This window comes from Lutjanus erythropterus, chromosome 17 (assembly GCF_056507025.1).
Source record: "Lutjanus erythropterus isolate fLutEry1 chromosome 17, fLutEry1.hap2, whole genome shotgun sequence".
Classification (NCBI taxonomy): domain Eukaryota; kingdom Metazoa; phylum Chordata; class Actinopteri; order Lutjaniformes; family Lutjanidae; genus Lutjanus; species Lutjanus erythropterus.
This window is the reverse complement of record NC_139333.1, coordinates 16352020-16378605: the sequence shown is the minus strand read 5'-3', so window position 1 is coordinate 16378605 and position 26586 is coordinate 16352020. Positions and strand designations below refer to the sequence as shown.

The 26586-nt window shown below is 38.3% G+C and overlaps 2 protein-coding genes across 3 annotated transcripts in view; one reads left to right on the top strand and one right to left on the bottom strand.

Moving 5' to 3' along the window:
- The window catches only part of LOC146312027 (cone cGMP-specific 3',5'-cyclic phosphodiesterase subunit alpha'-like), a 39592-nt gene extending 13699 nt beyond the window's left edge, over positions 1 to 25893 (top strand). The window contains 21 exon segments of the mRNA XM_084740229.1: positions 12591 to 12743; positions 13682 to 13771; positions 14355 to 14495; positions 14608 to 14682; positions 14794 to 14858; positions 15009 to 15075; positions 15390 to 15437; positions 16751 to 16900; positions 17258 to 17401; positions 17731 to 17796; positions 18197 to 18352; positions 18612 to 18719; positions 19911 to 20020; positions 20123 to 20210; positions 20312 to 20412; positions 20641 to 20748; positions 20904 to 20967; positions 22356 to 22430; positions 22541 to 22624; positions 24178 to 24331; positions 25146 to 25893. Coding sequence (XP_084596355.1) covers positions 12591 to 12743; positions 13682 to 13771; positions 14355 to 14495; positions 14608 to 14682; positions 14794 to 14858; positions 15009 to 15075; positions 15390 to 15437; positions 16751 to 16900; positions 17258 to 17401; positions 17731 to 17796; positions 18197 to 18352; positions 18612 to 18719; positions 19911 to 20020; positions 20123 to 20210; positions 20312 to 20412; positions 20641 to 20748; positions 20904 to 20967; positions 22356 to 22430; positions 22541 to 22624; positions 24178 to 24331; positions 25146 to 25189 — 2091 coding nt within the window. The 3' untranslated portion in view covers positions 25190 to 25893.
- Positions 1630 to 3928, bottom strand: rbp4 (retinol binding protein 4, plasma). 2 transcript variants are annotated; one of them, XM_084740835.1, is made up of 6 exons: positions 3875 to 3928; positions 3536 to 3641; positions 3203 to 3339; positions 2975 to 3081; positions 2473 to 2685; positions 1630 to 2195 (listed from the first exon to the last, which is right to left on the bottom strand). In XM_084740835.1, exons 2-6 carry the CDS (start codon positions 3635 to 3637, stop codon positions 2179 to 2181), a joined length of 576 nt encoding a protein of 191 aa, XP_084596961.1. In that variant the 5' UTR covers positions 3638 to 3641; positions 3875 to 3928; the 3' UTR covers positions 1630 to 2178. The 2 variants fall into 2 exon arrangements, with proteins under 2 accessions (XP_084596961.1, XP_084596962.1); XM_084740836.1 differs by lacking the exon at positions 3875 to 3928 and having other exon boundaries at positions 3536 to 3660.
- Positions 25894 to 26586: the final 693 nt, after the last annotated feature.

The following is a 26586-nucleotide window of genomic DNA, read 5'->3' as shown; positions in this document are numbered from 1 at the left end:
TTTTAGCTTAATCTACAAAGTAACAAGGTATTCGTGGAAAAAAACATTAAGTCAATCTTTATAATCCCCTGTGACCCATTAAATTCTGTGATGCTAAAGGCTCAGATATGAAAAATACAAGAGTGTACAAGCACACTTGGCTCTGTGATGCTGAGCCTGAGCACACTGGTGCTTTGAGCTAAAGGCTCATGTATGCATACTAACATGCTGCTGTTTAGGAAGTATAATGTTTACTATGTTGTCATCTTGGTTTGTTAGTGTACTAATATTTGCTATTTAGCCTGAAACACTCAAATGTATCTGAGGCTGATTTAAAGATCCACACTGGATATGTTTTAACATGTATATAGTTTATGATACTTTGAAAAAATTGCACCTGATGTGTTCTTTTCAGAGTTCAATTATCTTATTAAAATCTTCTAAATGGCATCTACTCAATTTTCAATGAGGCAAGGCGAGTTTATTTATACTATAGCACCATTTAGACATGAGGCAATTCAAAGGGCCTTACAGGAGCATAGAAATACATTAAAATAAATGACATAGAAACATTTTCAGTAGATGAATGTGAAAACATTCTTGTAGAGTCAAACTGCACATACGTCATTCAATACAGCGCAGGAATAAGAAGAGAAACTTCACATTGTTATGTGAAAATGATATTAAAAAAAAAAGTTTAAGGTGGACATGAATGCTATACTAGATTTCAAGGTAATCTGTTCACTCCAGAGGAAATCATCAGTGGACAACAGTTTTCTGAAGTGCTCTGGAGCTCATATAGTACTCTATGTGGGTTTTTAATGCAGTGGTTGCCCCATGTGTCAGGAGGTGTTCATTCATGATAATAAGCATCAAAAAGAAAAAGAACTTGATGAGTTTGGAGTTTGACGTCCTGCTTTCAGGAATCTATAAAGGAAAATCTGTCATTTTAACAACATCAGCATCAGAGTCGGACTGTCACTGAAATAAAGAGCAAAGGTCTTGATATAATAATGATTTCAGAAAAAAAAAAGAATTAAAACGGGTACAGTAAGAGGCGATCAATTTAAGAGGAAGTTTTCATCATGGAGACTGAAGACAGAATACAGCCAGTACACCTGACAGCAGGTAATAATAGATCATAGAATGAATGATTATAGGCTTTATATGTACATTTACAATTCAGAATATGAGAAAATTGATGACAAGTTCTCCTAAATCACTCATACGCACCACTTAAGAAAAAAATCTGTTCCCCATCCACGCTCATGAAGACTGAGCCTTTCAATGATGCCCCTTTAATACCCAGTCGTGATCCTATCACCTGTTTACCAAACAGGTGTTTGTTGAGCATTCCACTACGTTTGGAGTGTTTATTTACAAAAACAATAAAGTTTATCAGTTTGAACATCAAATACCTTGTCTTCGTACCGTATTCAATTGAAGATGGGTTTAAAAGGATTCGCAAGTCATTGCAGTGTGTTTTTATTTATTTAACACCGCATCCCAACTGTTTTGAAATCAGACTTGTGTATATATGTTTCATATATTTTGATTGACTGAATCCAAAGCCAAACAATATAAATTTGTTATTTGCAATCCAGGAATACACATAAATATTTCAAGGCAATCAAAAATTGAGCGAGCCAACACGGTATGAATGTTTTATTTCAAAAACTGGATCAAGAAGTATACATCATACAATCAAGAAACAACCAAACTAGTATGCGTATATATAGAACATGACTTAATAGGTATGTATCAAGGTTTATAAACAGTGCCTGCTTTTGTGCTACAAGATACTGTAAGTCTTTCAGTGTAAAAGCAAAGCCAGTGGCTTGTGGACCTGTTTTTTTAAGTAAACATGGTGGTTTTAGTTCAGAGCTGCAGTAATGCTGACGGTTCAGCTTCACTTGAATTAGACCAGTTGTCTGCATTGGCCTGAGAAGTTCCAGAAGTTGTTTTTCAGTGATCTGATATGTACAGAAAGCAAGTTCCACTGATTTCCGGTTGAGGATAAATTGTTAAAAAAAAATAAAAGAGTTCACCATTTTCTAGTTTATTTGGGCTACTTTCTTTGTTAAGCAAAAAAAAAAAAAACAGCAGAGAGGAGAGGACTCTGGTGGGATTGAGTCCAGGAACAGAAGAGGGCGTGCAGTCCCAGAGGGTGGTGCTTCACAAAGACGTGTCAACAGACTATTACACAGCGCAAAAGCCTGTCGTGGAGAGAAAACACAACATTTTGCTTATGAATAACATATCACATGAGCATAAAAACATGTCATTGCGTCATGCATGTAAAAATCTTATATTTTAATATATTAAAGCTTCGTTACTGATAAGGGATTTCATGTTTTCAGTCGCTCATGTCAGGCAGTGATCACAAGGACTTACACAATTTATTCAGTCAATCATTCACTTGTTATGTCACCTTATTCAATTACACGGACTCCCAAAATGCACGGATCAATAAATCACTGCATAACAACTCACCGGTGTGTGCAACACGTCTGTATTTCCCCAGCAGGCAGAGTTCACTCTTCCTCTGAGTGACTATGGGCTGGTCCTCTGGCCTGAGACCGGTCGCATGACGAGAGAATATGAAGGAGTAGCTGTCCAGGCAAGTTCCGTCACTATCTAGTAGTCGGCAGGAGTAATGGACGGCGTAGTTATCATAGTCGGTGTCGATCACCCAGTGGTCATCGTCTGCAGGAGGGGAGGGGAGAGTTCAGATTTTCATCAAACTTGATTTTACTGTCCTCAAGCAACCACATCCATGACAGACTTTGAAAGTGGATGTAGTGATGCAATTATTTCAGTTAAAAACAGCAGTTTGGGTCAGGGTCACAGAGACCCAAGAGCAACAGTTGATGATTAAATTAAATCAACAGTTGTCTGAAGGTCAACATAATATCGACTAATAACGCCAAAAGCTAATGCTAAGAAGTTTCCTTGAATTTGTTGTCAAGCCCAGTGTTAATGTTCCACAACTCACTTCCAGTCTGCAGGTAGGATGCGACTCCCCAGTAATTCATCCTGAACTTGGCAGGGTCAGGGGTTTCCTCAAAGGTGGCTATCATGTCAGCGCACATTTCCCAATTGCTAAAGGTCAAAGGGAGAGGAGGGCATTACAAAAGATGTGACAAAATGGAAGCATTAAACAGAGGAAGAAGCATACTGATTTAAGCAAATGAAACACTTCACAGTAAAGAAGAAACCTTACTTGAGGATGATGACTCTGCCCTTAGCAGTGGCACTCATTTTGCCATCTGCTTCGATGGTAAAATTGGCCACAATGTTGTCAATTAAGAACAAACCCTCTGGGTCCTTCTTTCCTACTGCATACCATTTCCCTGCATACTGTGAGAAAGAAATACACCTCAGTGTTTTCATAGCATAAAATATTTGAAATGAAAGCAGGGATACAAAAAGAGTCATTTAAACTGAAGTCACATTCTAAATCAACACTCAACAAAAACACTCTGAGGATTATATGACACAGCTGATATGAATTTCATCCAACAAATGAGTAAATTTCATTATACTTTCAACTCACCCTGGTCCTGTCAAAGTTCTGCACGACCTGGAAGTTGGCCACTTGGCAGTCCTGTGCCCAGGACACAGCCAGGAGGCAGAGGGCCACAACGTAAAACAGCATTGTACTTCAGAGGAAGGGGAAAAAAAAAGACAGAAAAGACATAAGTCAGGAGGAAAGTGGTTTTGAGACACAGCAGGGAACAGCGATACAATTGTCAGCCTTTTCCAGATCCTTTCCAGTCAAGTCTCAAATAAAGTAACAAAATCCAACAACTACATGTTACAAATAATTTGTTAAAAATTCAAACACTTTGAATTAAAATGTGTGATAAAAAAAAATCCATTGTCAAGCGCATACCTGGTTAGCAAAATGTGGACAGTTCAGAGAGATCCTCTGGTTTTCTGTCAGGTTTTTGGCCTTATATACAGTTGGCTTGTATTGCATAATGACTTCTGGAGACCTGACCCTCCCCTGCTCTTCCCATTGCTAGCTTGGCTTTCATTGGACAAACATTTACATAACCACAGCCCCCCAGTTCTATTGATTTGTGTGTTCTGCACATTTGGCCGACCACCCCTCCATATCCCCCCTAAAAAAATGTGCTTTCCTTTCAGAATTGCTGAGGAACTCTTGGTCTTATGAAAGACAAAGGACCATCTTGAATAAGCTGTACAATGTAGACACAAACACAAATTTGTCACACTCCACACAACCTTAAGTTCTATCCTTTGTCATTTGGTCACTGATGACTGATTTTTGCAAGAAGTTACAGCCTGAGTGTTGCACATGCACAGGCACAAAACTACATTTTCACATCATAAATCTCAGTGAAGTGTTTTGCGTGCTTGGACTGACTGCACATGCTTTTTGTGTGGAAAAACTGGACTTGAGCCCTTTCGTTTTTAAAGCTACTACAAGGACCTTCCTTATTTTGTTGATTTTGGAGGCCACTGAGGACAGTAAAGGGAGTGTTCCAGCTGTAATAACTCCAAAATATGACATCAAAAATAAAATTATCTAAAGAAAAATATTCTCCTGTTTATTTTTAACTGGTGAAAGTACTACTCACTTTAACTTTGCTTGAGAAAATGTAAACACAGGCTTGGTTTCATCTGGTTTCAAGGACAATCAGACCCAGTGGCAGGCATTAAAAACAACTATATAAAAAGAGTCAATCATCTCATGGATGGTTGTGTAGATATATAGAAACATCTGTATTAAACTGAGACTGTTTCATAACTAGTTTAAAACGTCCTTGTACTAGCTTTAATAAAATGTCACTAAAATGTCACAGTTGGTGAGCATGTTTCCCAGCAGCAACTGTATTATTGCATCAGCTGTTGGCTCAATCACGCTGTCAGGGGACTCTTTAGTGACTCCCAGCACTGTTTGTATAAATGGTGGACAGAGTGCTCAAGTCCACTCACAAGAGAAAATAATCAATGTGAAAGAGAGATAATCCCATTTTGTCCGAACACAAGGTCTGGAGTTTCAAACATAATGTGATCACATCGATGATAACCATCCCGGCATCGCTGCCTTCAAAGCATTGTTGTCATTTAAGGGATCAATCAGAGATCAGCGGTGTATTTTTGTGAAAATGTTTTTATGAAAATGTTTATAGCACTAGCAAAAGCTAAGAAGTGATTCCTGTGAACACTATGCCAAAGCAAACGGGTCCCATACTGATATAATCTCAAACACAAGACCCTCTTTATTTCCTTTTTTTAAAAAATGCTGTTTTCTCAAGACCAGGGTCTAATACTACTTTTATTCTGCTGCTCCATGTTGCACAGTTAAAATGCACATCATTCACTGTGCTAACAAGTTAAAAGAAATACCTAAACTATTCTGTAACACAGGTCTGTGTTTCATCAGACTTAAATCTACTGTGGCAGACTTTTATAGGTAGTTTGCTGTTGTTTTGCGCTGAGTTCATGTAACTGCTCCTCTGAGGGCCTGGTTGAATGAAAGAGCACAGCAGTGCCAAACATCTGCAGCTTGCATAACCAAAGGCCTGGCCGGTCAAAAACAGTGCAATCACTCACTTTCAGCAGAAATAATAGCAGCTGGAATGTGGCCAGAGCCAGTGCGACATTTCATAATCGTGAAGATTGGCCAAGAAAATATGTACACTGCCATGTCTGTGTATGCATTTAAGATTTTTCGGGGTGGTATAGCGGTAAATAGTAAAGTCATACTTAAAGCAGGAGGCAGTTTCTTGTTTTGATGGGGGGAGAAACTTAAGTAACTCAAGAGGAGGTTGAGCAAAACACCTCATGGCTAAATACACTGCTTCCAAATAGGCTCTTATGCTTCTAAGAGGCGATGTGGGTGTTTTGTCCACCCACATAAATATAATGCAATTCAATCAGGCAACACCACTACTACCTCCAGCCTAACGTACCAGTCAGGTTGTTGAAACCTTTTCAACAAGCTGACTGAATTGGATTGAAATAGATTGCACCAGTTAAGTTCATAAACTGGTAATTACTTGATTAAGATTACACAGTTAGGCGCTTGCACCAAGTAAATTACAGCACTTAAGGTGTTTTTCCAATCTAATTAGTTCTGAATAAAAGAAGAACTGTGAACAAGGTTAAGTTTGGGAACTTTTCATCCATTGTCTAAATCAGGGCTATGCAGCAGTGGAAGAGGACATATCCCATTGTTCCTGTTACAAATGAAAAAAGTTGAATTTATAAGTTACAAAAGAAAGTGCTGAGTTTAAGGCACTAAGGTGTTTTGATGATAATGCTCTCACATTGCCACAAATATACAATCTTTTCATGGCAACGGCTGCACCTGTAGATGCTGTGGCCAGAAGCTCATTCAAATTTTGCTACTTTATTTAAACTCTCTGTCCCTTTAAGGCTCCTCCTGGCTAATGTACAGTCGGGAAAATAAACAGATGACATGTGGCTCGGGCTGTTGTGCCCTCATACAAAGTTTGCTGACTGTTTTCTGCAGTTAGGCCACCTGATGGCAATGTTTTTTAAAGCAGCTCACTTAGCTGAATCTTGGGAAATGTAGATAAATCCAGTGTGATGTGATGCTGTAATTGCTAATTGTGGCCACAGTTGTGACTGTTCAGTAAAAGTTACTGTTTTTGCTGATTGCTTACCCAATGAAAGTGAATGCTTAGATAAAAGCATCAAATCCTTTAACTTTTGTAAGCAAAACTTCACAAAAAGCACCAAAAGGACGCATTTTCTGCTTTGCAACTTGTTTGCAATTCTGCAACACACTTCTTGCAAAACCCTACAAACTGTTTCTTACTTTAGACACATTGTTCATGAGTGAAATCCCTCGCAATCAAAAAACACAAAATGCAAAACATACCTGAAATTGGCGGCACCCACCCAAACCACCCACCCCATCCCTTACAATTTTTTGTATACCCTTGCAAAGTATTTTTCTTGTACTTATTTTTGTTCCCATGAGTTTACAGTATCATATAATTTTCTTTGTGTTTTTTTGTTATAAAAAAACCCCAGTATTTTTCCTAAAGTCTCTCTGTTTGTGACCATTGAAATGTGAGTAGATGTACTTGAACTATCTTTCACAGGAGCCTGCATGAGAAAATTACTAAAGTACTAAAGATAGCAGTGTTGTTGCTGTTGTTGTTGTTGCTTTTAAAGAGTAATTCTAGGGGTGCATGGTGTATCATTTTGCTGCAAAAATGCCAGTTTAAAAAAAGGATTGTTAGGTTTTGATTGCAGTGTTGAGTCTCATTTGGCTTGTGTGTAGAGTTTTGACACAAAGAGCCAAATTCTGTCAAAAATGTCTGCACACACAAAAAGAAATAAAAACCTGATTTATTTTATTTGTTAAAAATTAGCACAATCTGGAAAACATTTGAAAAACCTAACTGATTCAGTTCTGTTAGAAAAGCACTGGAAATGACTATCAGAAATATTTCATCATTTATCACCTTCATCATTACATTCGGCTGCCTGTCTGTCTGTCCATCTGGTTGCCTGTCTTTCTTCACCCAACCAGTTTCTCCCACGGTGCAACAGGCTATCTCCGCAATGCCTCACATCCATAAACCCACACACGCACCTTTTGTAGTTCTCCCTTGATGAGCTTGCCTTAATCCCTACAGCAAAAAATAGTGGGAAACTCCTTGTCTTGCCTGTCTGCCAGCAGCTAACCAGACAGTACACTCAGTTAATAATAGCCAGCCATCTTTGTTTAGGCCCTTGTTCTCAGACGTTCCAGTCTCACTAATTGGCCAATTTCCAGTTCTAGAATTGATACCTCCATGATGGTGATTTAATTAGAGCACACAGGTAGGCCCACACATTTGGAGCAGGTAGTTAAGTAGACGAGCATTATGGCTCTGAACACGATCACTGCCAGTAGCTGACACTATTTAGGTACTTCCAGGTACAGCAACAACAACCAGGATAGAACAGCAGTAATGAAGTGTTGGCTCGCTTGGAGGATACTTCAGGCAAAGAGAGCTGATGTGTCTCCTGCTTTAGCTTAATACACTTAGTAGACCTTTTTCACAGCAGACATATTGATGTGGGATAAAAAACAGATGTTAACAATGATAGTAATTAAGGTCCCATTCCATTTAGTGTAGCAGAGCCTTTCTCAAGTCCCTTGACTCCTTGAAAAGACATTTAAAAAATGATTATGGTCACAAGTCAAAAAGACATTGATTGAACATTCAAAATTTAGACTTTTTGTACCTACAGTGTGCAAATCATAGCCTATTGTCACTTTGGACCCTAACTACAGAACTACATCCAGATTTCTCAGTTGCTGGAAAAAAAAAAGTCACACCTAAGACTCAGACCCTGATAACTTGGGTGAAAGTTTCACCCACCACACCTTCCTGTCCACGTAAACTTCTCTGTTGCTCTTTATACTACGTCCCGTTGCAAATACCCTGGAGGAGTCAAAGCTATAACCATTACGCCAATACTTGCACATGCACGCTAGGCTACAACAAGAGGCTGAATTTCTGTATTTTACATTAAGAACTTCTCTCATTTTGATGTCCTGGAAGCTTCTTATTAGCAGCACACAGCCTGTTTAGTTTGTATTGATGACATTTTGTATGAAACGTTAAATGTATTGAAGTTACATGTTTGTGTTGTCCAGATTTCACCTATCAATTAAATATGACGTGGAGAGACGCCCTCAAGCTAATCAATATCATGGTTCTTTCAACTTAGAAGTGAACAAATTAAGATATTGACTGAACAAAGTTGTGCTTTGTGACACACTGATGTTGTAGCCTGGAGCATTTTAGCCAACTGAAAAAGAGGACAAAAAGAGGTCTTAGATATTAAGACAGAATATCATCCAGTTTTTTTTTTAACTAAATCAATGTTGAAATCCCGATTGGTGGTCACTGACTCTATATGACCCGAATTTCCACTTGTGACACCTGTATTTTCTCTACTATTTTCTGTCAAAATTGCTGCTGTAAAACAGTCTGTTAATAAGTAAACAGGTTTGACAAAAACTATGAAGGGCTTGGTTTTTTTTAGGGTGACCAGACATCTCCATTTTTGGTGGCCTGTCCCCAGCTTTGGTTATCCACTGAAATGTCCCTGTTTTGACTGTGTTCCAAAGAAAAAGTGGATAGGAAGAAAAGCAGAGGAGATAGAGGAGTAAGCCTAAAGATATGATTATAGAGCCTGACGTTTTATTGATCCAAACAATGTTATTGAGATAAAATACAAAAATGAGGCAACTGGAATCTGTTAAAACACAGGTATTTTACTTAATAGCGTACTAGTTAAGATCGGACAAGAAGGAGAAACACTTGGTGCGTAAACTATCATTTTCTGACACATTTTACAATGTAAGTTTATCATTCAGCCTACATCTGTTTATTACAGCGCAAATACATAAAACTGGAATTATCATCCTTTTCATTTCAGTTGGATATTTTACCACCGAACAGGAAACGACCCTGGTTTTCATTTCAGAAATCTGGTCACTTCACCACAAGGGTCCCGGTGCACCTGTATCTGTCTGCACTGTATACTGACACCCCTCATAAGGGGACCTGTGAAAACCACCTGCCCCCATCCCACGCTTCCCTCAGGTAACCCCATGCATCCCACCTGGCATTCAACCCGACAACACTCTCTCCTGCCTCCTCCCACATTTGAGGAGGATTGCCCGATATAAAATGATCAGCGCTGGGATTTGCGGGTTAAGGACGCTTAAAGCAGGGCTTTTAATGTCATGACGTCACATTAATTAGCGGCCACTTTGATCCTTTCAGCCTCTAAGCCGCACTCTGTCCTATTCTGCCCGTCGGTGGACACGGGATGCGCAGTTAGAGACTCCCTCGGGGACCGCGGAGGAGGATGCTACTGATCCAAACAGCCCTGTAGGCCACAGCTCAGCTCCCCCCCTGTACGCTCTCAACCTCCGGGCAGGTGATGCTTTTGTGAAAAAGAGAGCGGGAATACCAAACTACACGAGTTCAACATGGCAGACAAGGATAGCGTGGAGAAGTACTTGGAGAACAACCCGCAGTTTGCCAAAGAGTACTTCGATAAGAAAATCCGCGCCGAAGCCCTGTCCGCCGCCTTCTCCGCGCCCGTCGAGGTGAAAGACACCGCTTCCTTCAAGGATGTTAACGCCATCCAGGAGGCCGCCATCATCTTCGAGCTGGTCCAGGAGATGCAGAAGCAGGGGCCCATGGAGCAGTCCCTCCACAAAGTGTTGCAGAGGGTCGCCCTCATCATACAGGCCGACAGGCTCAGTTACTACTACTGCCGGGGCAGGAACGGAATACTTGAGCTCGCCACCAGCCTCTTTGACGTGACACCGAGCTCCAAATACGAAGCGAACCTGGTCCATCCGCAGGGGGAAATCGTCTTCCCGCTCGATATGGGCATTGTGGGCCACACCGCAAATTCCAAAAAGCCACAAAATGTCCCAGACGTCTCCGCGGTGAGAAACTAGAGAGTTGTGTGTGCGTGACCCTGAAGCTGTCACTTTATCTGGAGATTTTTGTCTCTGCAAAGTTATTATTAGTGACAATTACTGTATATGGAAATATTAGTTTCTGCGCAGTTTTCATCACTGAAAATGACCTTATATATGGATTTGATTGTTACACCAAATTTAATATTAGTGCAGATTCTCTTACATGGAGATATTTGTTTCTGCAAAATTTTAATCTGAGAAAATGACCATACATGGATTTGATTGTTTCTGCAAATCTGTTATTTGAAAAAAAAAAAAACCCTTATATCGAGACATTTGTTTCTGTAGTGAAAATTAGTGAAAATTACCTTAAATGGATTTGATTGTTTCTGCAAATTTAATATTAATGCAAATTCTCTTATATGGAGATATTGGTTTGCAAAGTTATTATTTGCCAAAACTACCACCATAACCTTGGTGGGTATTAAAAAGGTAAAACTTTATAATGACCACCCAATAAATGGCAAATTAAAAGTTGCTAAAACAAACGTTAAAATGCTAATATTGTATACAATGTTATATTTTATCATAAGTTGATAACACTTTATAATAAGCATAATTTATAAATGGTAAAATAAGAGTTAATTAAACTGTAGTTGATAGTTATTTCACTGTTAAATATAGTAGGTTATATAATATTATCATTTGTTTGCAGATCTGTGTTTATACTTTTAATGATAATGATAATAATAATCTTAAATATTTTCTGTACAAAATATCAGATAACATATACACTGATACTGATACTTTTCTGAACTGATGATTTTATATTACACAAACTAATGGACAACAGTTTATAATAAACTCCATAATTAAAAATTGTAAATTTATAGTTACTTCAGGTTCAGTTAATAGTCATTTTACTGTTAACAAACATTACAATGCTAATAATCTCTACTAACACTGTATTTTGTCATTAGTTTGTGCAATATAAAAAAGTTTATAACGTATATGTGTGTATACACATTCTGATTACATTAGTACACATTTGATTATAAATTATAGCATCACTAATAAACACTATTAATTAGAATTTTGTTGTTTTGAGGTATTAACTTAAGTTTAATGAACTATCAATTTAACATTTATCAATGATGGTTATCAGGTGTTACGGTTTAAAAACTGGTATTCCTTTATCTAACTTCCCAGATATACATGAACTTGTTAGCTGAAGGTCATTTGCAGGACTGTAGGCCACCCAGATCATTGTTTCTGAAGAGTTTCTTTATAAATGTTCACACTACACAGTACAGAGACCAGTTAATAAAGTACCACCACACTTGTTTCTATTCATTCATTTTTAAGTCTATTTTATGTTTGTTCAAAAAACAGAAAGATAGACTACAGTGACAGTAGGATGATGACATGACAATGAAGTTGGTTTACAAAAGATTATAGTTACAAAATAAATTTGTATGTACATAGCTAACTAAATGAATACAAAGAAATGCTGGTTAAAATTGTAGAATAAAGATTCATGAAGGCCCACTTAGATTTATTTAATGCATAACATTCATGATGAGGTTCTCGCCTTTGTTGCTTTGAAAATATCTTCAAATACTGATATAGTGATACAGAATTAGTGTGAGAATCAAATAGGTGGGAAGGGTTTTATTTTGCATTACCTGATTTGATGTATTTTTATTATAGGATTCAGTTTTAGTGTGCAGCAAGATTTACGAAAACTCAGCAGATATCAAAATGATTTCTTAAGATTTTTATCATGCATTCATGCCTGCCATCCCCATTAAACATTGCATCAATTAAATTATCAAAATAGTCAGATGAAGAAAGTGTGATGATATAACAACCCATCTTGTGAATGCAGCACGTGTAGTCTATAATAGAATATTGATAACTGAATCAATAACAAATCATAGTTTATTAATTTTAAAAGATCAGACAGGATGCTGCCCTCTATTTGAAAAAAAATAATAATATTAGATACACTGTGAATATGAATTGTTTGATCTGACAAGCAGTTAATGAGCACATGAAAACAGCAATGACCTGTATAGAATGAATTGTTTTATGTTCACCGCTGGATTCAAATAAATCTTTGCTTTGCTAAACTTTGCTTTTTTCTCTCTCTCTCTCGATGCAGAACAAAAAGTTTAGTGACTTTGTGGACAAACAGACTGGATACAAGACTAAATGCATGCTCACGTTCCCTCTAATGGCTGAGAAAGAGTGCCTTGGAGTCGTCATGGCACTCAACAAAATAGGGGCGGATGCATTCTCTGCAGAGGATGAGAAGGTAGGAAACCTAAATGTAACTATTTTAGTTTCCTTATTAAGGCTTCTTTGTCTTAAGCAGCTAAAATGCCCCATATTTTGTAGGAATTCTGTGTTCATCATATTCATAGCTGCTTATCTGTGTGCTCTGTCATTTGAAATGTGCAGCTAAATAAAGATTATTGCTGTAATTACATCTCATCAGCGGGGTGCAAAACACTCCCATTATGTCAGTGGGAGCCAATCAGACCTGACTGCACTTGATATGGTTGCTTTTGAGCATTCAACTTGGGGGGAAAAAAAGCCATAATGATTTAACTGAGAATATGTTATCTGTGTAGTCTATATCAGAGCACATTCACTACTGTCTTTGATTATTCAGAAGATATGAACTCACACTGAGGCGCAGCTCCATTAAGCTTGAACTGGGTCAGATGAAAATGATGTTTTTACAGACTGTGGAGGTTGATTCTCAGTTGTGTCAAAGCTGAAAACCAAGAGTAAAGAGATCTAAGGAGGGGATTGATGAAGATGATGCCCAGGATAAAAGCTTTCACCGCTAACATTCATTATAATGTCTGACATCTGTGTATTCTCTGTGTTTGGTATGTGGACAGATTGTTTACATCTGTTTCTCTTTATGTTATCACTACTGGGTAAAACATCCTCAGTAATTAAGTAAAACACACTTGTGTTTACCTGATATATCATCAAATGGTTTGGTATTTGCAACTGTAAAGGAATTTTATCAGCCTGAAAAGACCTATGGAATGTATTTCTACATAAATCCACCTGCAAAATGTGTGTAGTGTTTAGCCAAGCATGGTTTACATGGTCTATACACCCAACATATTATTCATACACATCTCACTTTAAATGATAAATCACATCTTTGCTCTTCATATGTCTTAAATCTGCTGTTGCATATTAATGAAACCTCTAATCTGGTTCTGTCTACAGCTCTTCCACAAGTACATGGACTTTGCTCAAGTCATCGCCCTGCAGCATCACACAGTCTACATGTTCAATGTAGAGTCCAGAAGGAGTCAGGTAAACAAAATTGTGGCTATTATATAAATAATGGGATTTCCGCAGATTCTTTCAAAAATCTCAAAACCAGGGATGTGACTTTTAGGCCTTATCTGTCTCATGATTTTGACACGTCTTAAAAATTGTTTGGATTATGAACTCAACATTAATTTTACAAAGTTGCATTAATTTCAGTGTTTTGGAGGTAAAAAAGTGTATTGATCACACTGAAACAACTACAAAATGAAACCAAGATGGAACCACTAATGACCTTTAAGTATGAAAAAAAGACAAGACATGGGCTTGGATTAGCAGATTCCATTAGTCTGAGAGATTAATATGTACTAATGAATTCATTAGAGATTAATTAACTTACATTTTGCAATATGAAATAGGTCTTAAATTGAATTCATAATGGTCTTAAAAATGCCTTAATTTAACCTGTTGAAACCTGCAGAAACCCTGTAAATAAGTGCTTTAAGGATCCTTGTTTAAAATACTGTGATATTATCCAGAGGGAACTTCCCTTCACTTACTTGCCAGTATTTCTGATGCAGTGAACAGGCCTCTCGCTGTATACTAAACGTGATTGTTTTTCTACTAGGTGCTGCTCTGGTCGGCCAGTAAAGTGTTTGAAGAATTGACAGACATTGAGAGGCAGTTCCACAAAGCGCTCTACACTGTAAGGACCTATCTGCAATGTGAGCGATACTCAGTGGGCCTGTTGGACATGACCAAAGAGAAGGTTAGTCTCGCAGAATAGATTCAGTTTAACAGACAGGATTGAATAGATAGCATTCACAGCTACAGGCATAAATAAAACTATGATTCTCTGTGTTTCTTTTTTCCTCCTGCAGGAATTCTATGATGAATGGCCAGTGAAACTGGGAGATGTGGAACCCTATAAAGGACCAAAAACGCCAGACGGCAGGGTAATAAACTCGTTTTTCTACTTTAAATCATAGTCTCTTCATCTTTTTTATTGTCTGACATAGTTTGAGGATGATCAATAATTTCTAACAAAGCTTCTGCTTTTTATACAGGAAGTGAACTTTTACAAGATTATTGACTACCTCCTGGAAGGCAAAGAAGAAATCAAAGTCATACCGTGAGCAGCATTAGCTACAAATAATACATTACAAATCTGGGGGTTTTCTGATGAGTTCTTATTTGAGCATGTTTTCTGCAGAGGCAACATAATGCATGAAATTTGCTCACTCCAACTCACTCCACTCTGTATGTTTTATGTTGTTTTCAGTGGTCCGCCTGCAGATCACTGGGCTCTGGTTAGCGGACTGCCGACCTACGTGGCGGAGAACGGCTTTGTAAGTCTCCCACAGTGGCTGCAGGGCAACTCATTATCAGAATCACTAGAATTACAAAAGAATGAAAATCAAGTGGAAAAGTTGTATAACAGGCCCAGTGACATATCAACATCTAATGTAGCAGCATAAAAATGTAGTGAAACAAAGGACACTGCACCACATTCATTGCAATGTGATAATAACTGACATAACACAGGCATAAGAGTATGACTTACTTATAAATACTTACATTTTGCGTACAAATAAGCTAATGGTATGTAGGTTGGGGTACTTGGAGTACCAGACGTTAATGTTTTTAATGTGACTGCCTGCAGATCTGCAACATGATGAACGTGGCTGCAGATGATTACTTCACTTTCCAGGTGAGCACACATTTACAGTCCATCCACATGTAGGACACACAGTTGTGTATGGCCACCATGGTGTCTACCATACAGCTGATTTCACATGTGTAGATACAATGGACTACACATCAGAATCAGTTTGAAGGTCCCTCCTGTATAATGTGCAGGTTTTATATCATGCTGTTTTGATGCTCGTCCAGAAAAGACATAGATACATTTGACTCAATGTTTACATCTTTTAACAGAAACTAGTCAGTAAAACCAGGTAGAAGATCTATATGAGGCTTATATAATTTGAGAACATACAAGTACTACAATATATATGACAATAAATCCACATACAATATCCTCAGTAGATGTGTAATATCAAACTTCTGTGAGTTGGGTAACCATTAGTGAAACCAAAATGTTAAAAATTGTAAACTTCAGTAATCTGAATTTTCTGAATTCTTTAAGTGTCTTAAAATGTCTTAAATGCGATTCTGACAATAAAAAATATTTTTTTTATAATTTAAATAAAATATAATAATAAAAATATAAATTTTATAAAGTTAGATTTAACTTCAGTATTGCTTTTGTTGTGTATATTTTTGGGAAAAACTGTGCTGATCGTGCTGTAACAACCACAAAACAAAACACCCACTTTGGACCAATAAACACTCATGCAAATGGTCATTGTGAACTTCATTCTCAATTTCCAGTATAGATGTGAAATAGGTTAAATTACATTCATAAGTGTCTTATATAAACACACACACACTTAATATATACCACTATTTTGGTATATATTTATATATAAAAAGCGTATGTCTTTATAACTGAAATAAATATTGCATGCATGCATACATATAATATAATGAAAACATAATTTGCCATTCACTTTATACATACTAGGGATGTTTAATAATTAAATATTAATTGCTATTAAGAATTTAACTGATTAAAAATGTATTAATTGATGATTAATTAACTTCAACTTTCAATGACAGAAAAAAAATTATTATCTCATTAATTATTTTATTATCTCATTAAATTATTCATGATTAATCAATTGATGATCAGTTAAGGAAAATGCACAAAACTTGCAACCCCACAACATACATTCAATCCTTCAGTTACGCCGTGTGAGCAAAGTGTGAAAGTGGACACTTTTAATTTTTTTAGTAAATTATAGTATGAGAGATAGAAGTCCTGTCATACAAACATTTACCTTGAGAGACTACAGGAAATTCTTATAATTTTTTTCTATTTCCTTTTCATGTTTAAGAAGGATGGAGCCTTAGTTTAAATGTGATTGCAGGGTTTAAATGTATTATTTCAATGTATTTCAGAAAGAGGCTGTGGATGAAACAGGTTTTGTCATCAAGAACGTCTTGTCCCTGCCCATTGTCAACAAGAAAGAAGAAATTGTGGGAATCGCCACTTTCTTCAACAGGAAAGACGGCAAACCGTTTGATGAACACGATGAGCAGATCACTGAGGTCAGCACCACACAGGCTCTGTTTATGTCTCGTCACCATCAGACAGCATGTCTCATTGTGGGATGTCGTGATATATTTTACACCACAGGGTTTCCCCCACAAAGGGGAAGATTTCTTCTGATTTTGGAGCCTGTTGCAGCATGAATTTGCATGTTAATGAGAAAAAGCAGTAACTTCGTAATTCTTTGAGATATGGGGTGTGCTTTAGTACCACCCATGTGTTACATGATGAAAATGATCTATTTACTTAATGAGATAATAACAGTAATTAGGAATACATTGGGGTGGCTTAGTTGCTTGTTGCTTGGATGAGTCTTTTTCCCTCTCATTCTTTCTCACTCTCGTTGTTGGTACCAGGCCCTGACCCAGTTCTTGGGTTGGTCGGTGCTGAACTGCGACACCTACGACAAGCTGAACCGCATGGAGTACAGGAAAGACATCGCCCAGGAGATGCTCATGTACCAGACCAGATGCACTAAGGATGAGCTGCAGTCCATTCTGGTCAGTATCAACCTGACTTTCCTGCACGTATTCTCTCGCCTTTGATCGGTCTCGGCGTTCGATCAAGAGGCCACTCACAACGGAATTAAAAGCAAGTCAAAGGTTAATGCGCCGCAAATGGCTTTTTGAGTAGCAGTCCTCCAATAGCAGCTATTAGAGGACTAATGAAAGGTCTGATGGATCCATTCGGCAACTCACATTTGAGACGATGACACAACAGTTTACAGCGTCACGTCTTGGAGCATTTATCTGAAGTGTTTGCAAACATCTCGCAAGTTCATGGGTTGAATGTAAATGTTATGAATGATTGTCCTCTCCTTTATGACCAGAACACCAAAGAGAAGTTTGATGCAGAGCCTGAAGACTGCGACCAGAAAGAGATGTACAAAATGTTGGTATGTTCTGTTTAAAACTACAAAACAAAATACTGTACTGTACTCTTAGAAATGAAGGTGCTAACGTGAACCATAAAGGGTTCTTTGGCTCGTATCCATTGGTGAACGCTTTTTGTTTCCTGGTTGAACCTTTTTCATTTGGGTTTCACTTGGAACTCTTTCAGAGAGTTGTACCTAGAACTCAACAGAGAGGGATACACCTTTCCCTCAGAACCCCCTAGTGAAATGGTTCCACTCAGAACCCTTTCTAAGAGTATACTCACTCACTAAAGCACTGACATACCATATAATGTATCATAACTGCTAAGTATCTGGAGTCTTACATTGTAATCATCTACCCTTCTTAAGTCTTGAATGACTCATGGATGTCTTCTGTGTGAACTGCACTGTTTTCATTCAGAAAGGAACGTGTCCGCCAGCTGACAACATCAACGGAGAGAATCTGTACCTGTTCTCCTTCAGCGACTTCCCTGTTTCAGAGTTCGACCTCATCAAAGCCGGCATTCGCATGTTCTTTGAGCTTGGAGTTGTGGAGAAGTTTAAAGTTCCCGCAGAGGTGAGTCAGCCGAATCTAACGAGATGCTCCTAATGGTGCTGGCGGTGTGAAGGGTCCTTTGTATCTGGAGAATATCCCAGTTTTGTTTCTGTTTCTCTTAGAAGATAAACATAGATGTGATCATCAATTGACCCATCGTTAGTCCTTTCTCCTTTTGTGTTTCCTCTACTTAGATGTGCTATGTGCTATGCTATGTCCTCTGTCTCTTCTTTTTTGTTCTCTGAATCCCACCTCCCTTCTCTCCGTCTCTCCATCCCAGACACTGACCAGATGGATGTACACGGTGAGGAAGGGCTACCGTTCCATCACCTACCACAACTGGAGGCACGGTTTCAATGTAGGCCACACCATGTTCTGCCTGCTGCAGGTAACGCCCCCGCAGCATCTGCTGCCTCAGTAATGAACACTAAAGCTGACAAGTGAACAGATGAGCATCTTCTAAGTTGTTGTCATTTCATCTCCTCTCTTTATGTCATTAACATCTCCACTTCACAGCTGCAGACTGCTCAGTCTGTTGAAAAACACGTTACATCTCTATGCACCTATATAGGCTCATTACATGTTTTATGTCTTAATAAAGCTACTTGAGAATTGCACCAGTGCAGGTTAAATATAGTCCATGTTGAGGCTGATTTGCATCAATAAGGATTAAATGTTCATTCAACCTTAAATTATGTTTGCCAAACTTTAAAACTAGCTATATTTAAGAAAGATTAGATTTAAACATCTCCTCAAACCCAAGTTACACTTTTACTCCTAGACTGAATTTAATTCTGTTGCACCAAAACTTTACAATTAAGTTTAAAATGTGATCGAGTATTAACTTTAACTTATGATTGAGGAAATTTAACTTTTAAAACGGCTGCCTTTTCGAGATGGATTAAGCAAAATAATAAAGTTTGTTGACGAAGGTTAAGGGACAGACTGACCCCAGTTGAGTTTTATGATCTGTTAAGACAGTCAGCCAGTTGCTGCCAGGCAGTCTCTTTTTTCTGTACTTTACAGTCATCATTTTTTTAACCTTCTTTTGGCCGACTAAGTTTTTCCCACAGGAGAAGTTACAGCTTCACTGCCAAGCTATCATAACTAGGTTAATAAGGCTACAAACCTTTTAGCTAGCTAGCACACAATGTAACTTTTTCTTAACTTTTTAGCTACCTAACAAACAATATAATATTTTGTTAACCTTTTATCAAAATCAATATCTGGCAAACAGTTAAACATTTTGTTAACTTTTTAGTTAGCTAGCAAACAATGCAGCAGCTGAAATTTAATGTCTTCCTTCCTCATTTATACTTACAGATTTTTTAAATTAATTTTTAATTGAACAACAGAGCTCTGCTTAATTTTAAATCTGGATTTACTCATTTCAAACCTTGTGTTGCTAAAAAATAATTATCCTAAATTAAATTAAACTGTTGGTGTATTCCATAAGAGCATAACAAAGAATTAAAATGGTCAAGAAACAGGCTACAAATGGATTTGTCATGGGCGGTAACAATCTATACCTGTACATACCTGCACATAATAGTCCACAATTTGTCTCTTCTGCTTACAGACAGGGAGGCTGAGGAAGTATTACTCTGATCTAGATGCCTTTGCCATGGTGGCTGCTGCTTTCTGCCACGATATCGACCACAGAGGGACCAACAACCTCTACCAGACAAAGCAAGTGAAGATATTTTGCATGTGGAAGAAGTTAACATGCATGTGTGTTTCACATTTTGTCAACTCATTTTGCAATTTTTGTCTCCTTTCTTATTTTCATAGGAGTGCGCATCCTCTGGCTAAGCTTCATGGCTCCTCCATCATGGAGCGGCACCACCTGGAGTACAGCAAGACGCTCATGGGTGAAGAGGTATGACATGTTATTGGACAATAAATAAAAAATATATCAGACTTAAATGGTACTTAAGTAAAGGCACTCACATTGTGACTTCTTTTCACTCTCTCTTACAGAGCTTGAACATCTTCTGCAACCTCCAGAAGCGCCAGTTTGAGCATGTGCAGCACTTGTTTGACGTCTGCATCATTGCCACTGACCTGGCCCTTTATTTCAAGTAGGCTTAATGACAACAGCCACAGTCTGTGACTTATGTGAAATAATGCTGGCGAAAGACTGGCCATAGCTGACGTGGCTCAAAAGTTTAGCTGCAGCCGATCAATGCTTGTCTGTCCATCCATATCCTTGTTTTGGTGGACATGTTTTACAAAATCAATTTGTGTATTTGCTTAGTTCTGTTGGTTTCACTGACTGCCCGCTATCTCCTCTGTTTGTCCTCGTGCAGAAAAAGAACCATGTTCCAAAACATTGTGAACGCCACGGAGCCAATGACAGATGAGAAGGAGGCCATCGGCTTTGTTTCAAACAACCCCACCAGGAAGGAAATTGTCATGTATGTAACTGTTTAACACAGCTGTTGATTCAACTCTGTCCAGTTTACTTTAAAATATATATTCTGCCACAGCAGACCCTTGCAAATTATCCGCATCAGTAACAGCAGGGTGTCATCTTGTCTCTCCTGACTTTCTGTCTGTCTCTCACCTCCAGGGCCATGATGATGACAGGTTGTGACTTGTCGGCTATCACCAAACCCTGGGAGGTACAGAGCAAGGTGGGCGGCCTTCACAGCCTTCACATGTTCTGATTAAAGAATATATAGTAAAGCTAGCAAGAAGTAAAGGATACACAAAAAGCACAGGAGCAAATTATCATGTAGTTTAGACCAGCTGGTACAGTTTTACACAGCATTTTTATCCTGCTTGGCCCTCGGGCTTTGATCAGGTTTATCAGGTTGAAATATGTTTGGTTTTGGCTCAGTAATTTAAAGGTCCAGTATGTAAGATTCAGGAGGATTTATTAGCAGAATGTGAAAGAAATTGAGTATATTTATAAGTGTGTTTACATTATTGTATAATCACCTGTAAATAAGAGTTTTTGTTATCTAAGAATATATCTACACAGGGTGTTGTTCCTCTACCATGGAGTCTGCCATGTTGCACCACCATGTTCCTACAGTAGCCCAGAATGGACAAACCAATCACTGGCTCTAGATACAGCCTTTTCATGTTTTTCACAGCTACCGTAGGCTCTCCTACACATTTGGAAGGAAAGGAGAGGGTGAGGAAAGTTGGTTGCAATCTGCAAGCTCACTGCCAGATGACATTACATACTGGTTTTAAGGTTTTTAAGATTAAAAAAATCGATCTAAGGGACTGTAATTATTTACATTTTTAAAAGAATAGGGAAGTTTAAAGTCAAGACAACAAAAACAAACTGGGTTCAACAGTCCACTTGTGGTAGAATGTTATCTTGAGGTCAAATGCTATGTTGTAAAATCTTTAGAGAAGGAAAACAAGTTTCATATTTATTGCTACCAGAAGAGATCCTTTCCATCTCATGTACGCAGTAGGTGATTTCTTAATTTTTAACAGGAAGGATGGACACGGTTTGTTTCATCCACCACGACAAACAAACAAACTCATGAACGACTCTTTTTCCAGGTCGCAACTGACAGAAGGAAAAAGTTGCAATTATAAATCTGCCTTCTTCAGCATCAGTGATAGCGCCATGGATTTATCAATACACAGCACAGTTAGGCCGCTGATATTTCAGAGCCATAGATTCTAACTTTTACAAACCTCAGTCAGATAAAGGATCAATGAGTCAAGTCGACTACAGTAACATATTCGTTTAAGCAGCCCCTTTGGCCCTGCACTCTCTCTGCTGCTACAGTGTGGGTGGCAGGTAAACAAGGGGGGTTTATTCATTTTGCTAACAAGGAAGATGGCAGACTCTCCCTAACATATCACCTACTGCATGTGTGTGTAAATGCAGTTGATGGGAAAGGATTGAAAATAACACTCATCAAATCAAGGAATGTCCTCAACGGTGTTTGTTATATTTTTTGCTACTCATTCACAATCCTTTCCTCGCCATGTTTGTCTTTTATTTCCCCGTATCATTCTTTGTTTCTCTGTTTGTCTGTCTGCTCCTCTCCAGGTGGCTCTGATGGTCGCTGCTGAATTCTGGGAGCAAGGAGATTTGGAGAGAAATGTTTTGGACCAACAGCCAATTGTAAGGGTCATACCCTTCTTGTGCCTTCTCTTCACATGATTTTTTTTTTTGGCAGGGGGGGTTTCTCAGGATTGTTTTTCACCTGAAACTCTCTCCCCTGTCTCCCTCAGCCCATGATGGACAGAAACTGTGCCGAGCAGCTACCCAAGATGCAGTGTGGTTTCATCGACTTTGTGTGCTCCTTTGTATACAAGGTAACAAACGGCTTTTCCGCCACACAGCTCCAGCATTTATCCTCACAAAAAGTGTGATTATTATAAACAATGAGGGGGAGGTGATGGTCTGAAGATGGATCTTGAGGCAGAAGAGTCTGGCCTGTGCTCTGTGTTGCAACAATTCATCTGTAACTGCTGGAATTTCAACACACCCACAGTCTAAGAGGGGTGTAACGATTTAATCCAGCTTCTATTTGATTTTGATTTTCAGCAAAGCGAAGCAAAGCACCATAAACACTTTTATTCTGTCCGCAAGTTGTTCTGACTCAGCTCAATTTAATCGATTTTGATACTTTCAAAGAGTTTGAGCTCTGCAAATGCAAGTAACTAAACTGAGTCATTAACTTTACTCCATAGTTTAAAGTGTGACTTCTCTTCTCAAGGTAATAACATTTAGTTTCAAGCATCAACTGTGCAACAAATCCTCATTTGTAAAGCTTAGTGTGTGTTCACTTTTGGATGAGACTGTCAGAATTGTGTAGCTTCAACTTCAGCTAGAGCTGAATAATGAAAACTATGTCTGGGTTGCACCAGTAAGGATTCCTTTTTAAATCTGCATAAAAATTAAGAAAGAATTTATTAACCTCTCTTGAAAACACAGTTTAGTTGAACTTAAGGAGGTTTAACTTTTAAAATGCCTGCCTTTTTGAGATGAATTCAGGAAAATAATCAAGCTCCCTGAAGAAGATTAAGGAACAAACTCAGCCCAATTGAATTTTATGATGTGTTTCATCTTTCATTTGCTCCAGTTGGTCCATTAAAAGAGTTTTCCGGTTGTTGCCAGGCAGTCTCTTTTTCCCTCATTGTGCTATTGTCAGTTTTTTTTATCTTCTATTATTTGATCATTTTACTCCCTTAATTTGGCACACAAGTTTTTCTCAAAGGAGTAGAAGTTAGTTAGCTAGCTAGCAAACAATGTAATGTTTTGTTAACTTTTTAGCCAGCTAGTCAACAGTGTAACTTTTTTTAAGGAATGTATAATAACTGAAAGGTAACAGTTTCCCCTCCTCTTTTACATTAAAAAAGTTACTTATCTGAATTTGGGTAATCAAGCATCTCCATACTGATTAAATTTAATTTAACAAGACGTAAATAAACATGGATTTACTAAACTGAGATTAGTTTTAATTTTTCAACAGAGCTCGGCTTAATTTTAAATCTGGATATACTCATTTTAAACCTAGTTTTTCTAAACTATAAGTTCTTACAGACAACAAAATGACCACTGAGTTTTACAGATGTGCTGTTGTAGCTTCAACCACCTTGGGCTAGACAAGAGGATGTAAAGATGAACCCACTGAACCCAGTTTGCCCCACCAGGAATGTCAGTTTGCTGTTTTTCAGTTTGACAGGATGGTATTTGGACAAGAACACACATCATCCATAACTGAAAACATGTGTTGCTCTTCCCTGTGGATTTGGGGTCTAAGAGGCATATCATGTAATTGCAACAAGTTCTTTCTCTGCAGTGTGTATCCCACAATGTGAGTAACATATTCTTACAGCCACTGTATTTTCATTCATTTATCAAGGAGTTCTCCAGGTTCCACAAAGAGATCACACCCATGTTTGATGGTCTGAACAACAACCGGTCACACTGGAACGAGCTGGCCGAGGTATACAACGCAAAGATAAAGGCCATTGAGGACGAGAAGAAAAAACTGGAAGAAGAGGAAGCCAGGAAAGGTAAAAAAAAGATGTATATCTATTTTACGAACTGCACGTCTGTTTACTTCCAATGACAGCTTGTCTTTGTTCAACACAAAAATAACATGAGTATAACGTTACATGAGAGATTCAAATTTAAAGCCACTAAGACTAATTGTTCATATGTACTCTGTCCATGCTAGCTAACATTACTGATACAATGTTGGTGAATGTTATTTTAACGTTAGCTTAACAGCTTGTTTTTATAAGATGGTGTAGGCCTATGTCAGTCACTTACATTTTTGGCCGCTCTTCGAAGCACCAAGTGTAAAAAAAGAGACATAATATAGCAGCCATAACATTAGCTAAGCTGTGAAAATTAGCCTAACAGTGGTTCTACAGCTGTTGTGTTACGTTAACCTTCAAGGCTTTCTGCCAGAAAGCCCTTTTAGTTGAGTTTAGGGGAACAAATCAGGGTAAAATTCCGAGGTTTCTCTCCAAAAGGGCTTTCTGGCAAAAAGCCCTGAAGGCTAACTTCCACCATGGCAAACTGAGTGACTAGCTAGCATCGCTAATGGTTCTTTGAAACACTGGGGTGATTATCAAATGAACATACGAAAAACAAACTGTAAATACAATATGGTTAAGCTAAAGGTGACAAGTTAAGTAACTAACTTAAAGATGAAAAAGTACTGTAAAGTAATCACTTTGGAGGCACAGCGTCACTGTAGAGTTAACAGGAAGTAAACAGACACGCAATTCATAAAATGCATACATGTGACGCTACACTACAAGGTGATAACCTGATAGAAGTGTTGATACATCTTTGTTTTGTTTATGTGTGCTTATGTAGCAGGAGGCGACGGAGGGAAGTCAAAGACTTGCACCATTTGCTAAGTTCCTCCGGGGCTTCTGGATCTGGACTGATGCAGCCTGATTAGGACTAACTTAGGCCATGCTAGCCTGACAACTAGTCTAGTTGGAGCTTGACTAGGCTAGCTCGGTCTGGTCTGATCTACACCGGCGTAGTTATCTCTGGTTAGGTGCTGTCTGCTCTGGTGCAGTCTGTTCCAGCCCTGTTTGGCCTGGTCAGGTTCAGTCTAGCCTAACTTTAGTCTAGTGTAGTCAGGCCCGGTCTGCGGTCCAGCCTAACTATCCACCGAGGAGGACAGAATCAGAGACATCACCAAGAAGTAAAGTTGGGACTCTTGACTGCAAGAGAAGCCGTTTGACTCTGAAGACATGATGTATTTGAACTTCCTCTGCCATGAACATTTGAAAAGCAACATGGACAACATATATCACCCTTTAATATAGCAATAATCTAAACATTTCTGACATCTATGGTTTGAAATCATTGTTGGAGACACTCATAAGCTGTAAGCAAATGTTCCAACTCAAGCTAAAGTACAGATACAAACTCTTAAGTATAGATAGCTCAAATAGGGTGCTGCATGTGGGGTGTAAACATGCCAAAGCAATAGTTTTCACGCAGTGTTCCTATTGGCAGTCAGTATAGCAGTACTGTAGCTTGCACAATGCACTTAGCTGCTGCTGTTTTGGCAGTGGCAGGCCATGAATGGAGGCACAATAACCGCATAACTTTATATCTGGGTTACAATTTTTTGGTGAACAGTTAAAGTAGGACGAGTTGTGGAATTAATCCCTTGAACACGCAAGCAGGAAACTGCAATCAACAAAACTTCAAGCCTAGATACTCAATTGACAAGGGCTCTTATCTCGAAAGGCGCCGATGAGTCACGTAATGGTGTATTTATATTAATATGCAATCTATCTATCTATATATATATATATATATATTTTTGGATTCTTTGTCTGAGAATTTTGTACTTGAACTGGCTTCATGGATGGAGGGTTTGAGAAGAGAGGGCGCTGTGAATCTAGAAATGTGAAACCTTTGATGTCAGCTTGGAAAATCACCTGTAAGCTGTTACGTTTATGTCCAACGACCTGGAAAACAACTAAAAATCTACTATAATATAATATTTACACCAGTGTTTAGAGCAAAATTACAATTCCATGTTAATTCAAAAAGATAATGTGTATGATTTGTATGATGATGTATATAGTTTATTACATAGAGAATGTAAAATGTAAATTGTATAAACATAAAGAATAACTGATGCATAAAACTGATTTGAAGGATGTACAGTGAAAGCAACCTTTGTCTCCTCTAAGGAGGAGGCAAGAGTCGGAGATAGTCAAACAGGGCACAGTAGATCTACCTCTCCTGTAAGAAGATTTGATAGGATTTGATTTGATTGCCAGCCAGC

What these genes read in the sequence shown, in the direction of transcription:
- rbp4 (XM_084740835.1), bottom strand. Translation starts at nt 3,637, where the DNA reads ATGCTGTTTTACGTTGTGGCCCTCTGCCTCCTGGCTGTGTCCTGGGCA. An exon ending in GGCAGAGTCATCATCCTCAA is followed by an intron (nt 3,082 to 3,202) that starts GTAAGGTTTCTT and finishes TTTGACCTTTAG; the next exon opens with CAATTGGGAAATGTGCGCTG. An exon ending in ATCCTACCTGCAGACTGGAA is followed by an intron (nt 2,686 to 2,974) that starts GTGAGTTGTGGA and finishes CCCCTCCTGCAG; the next exon opens with ACGATGACCACTGGGTGATC.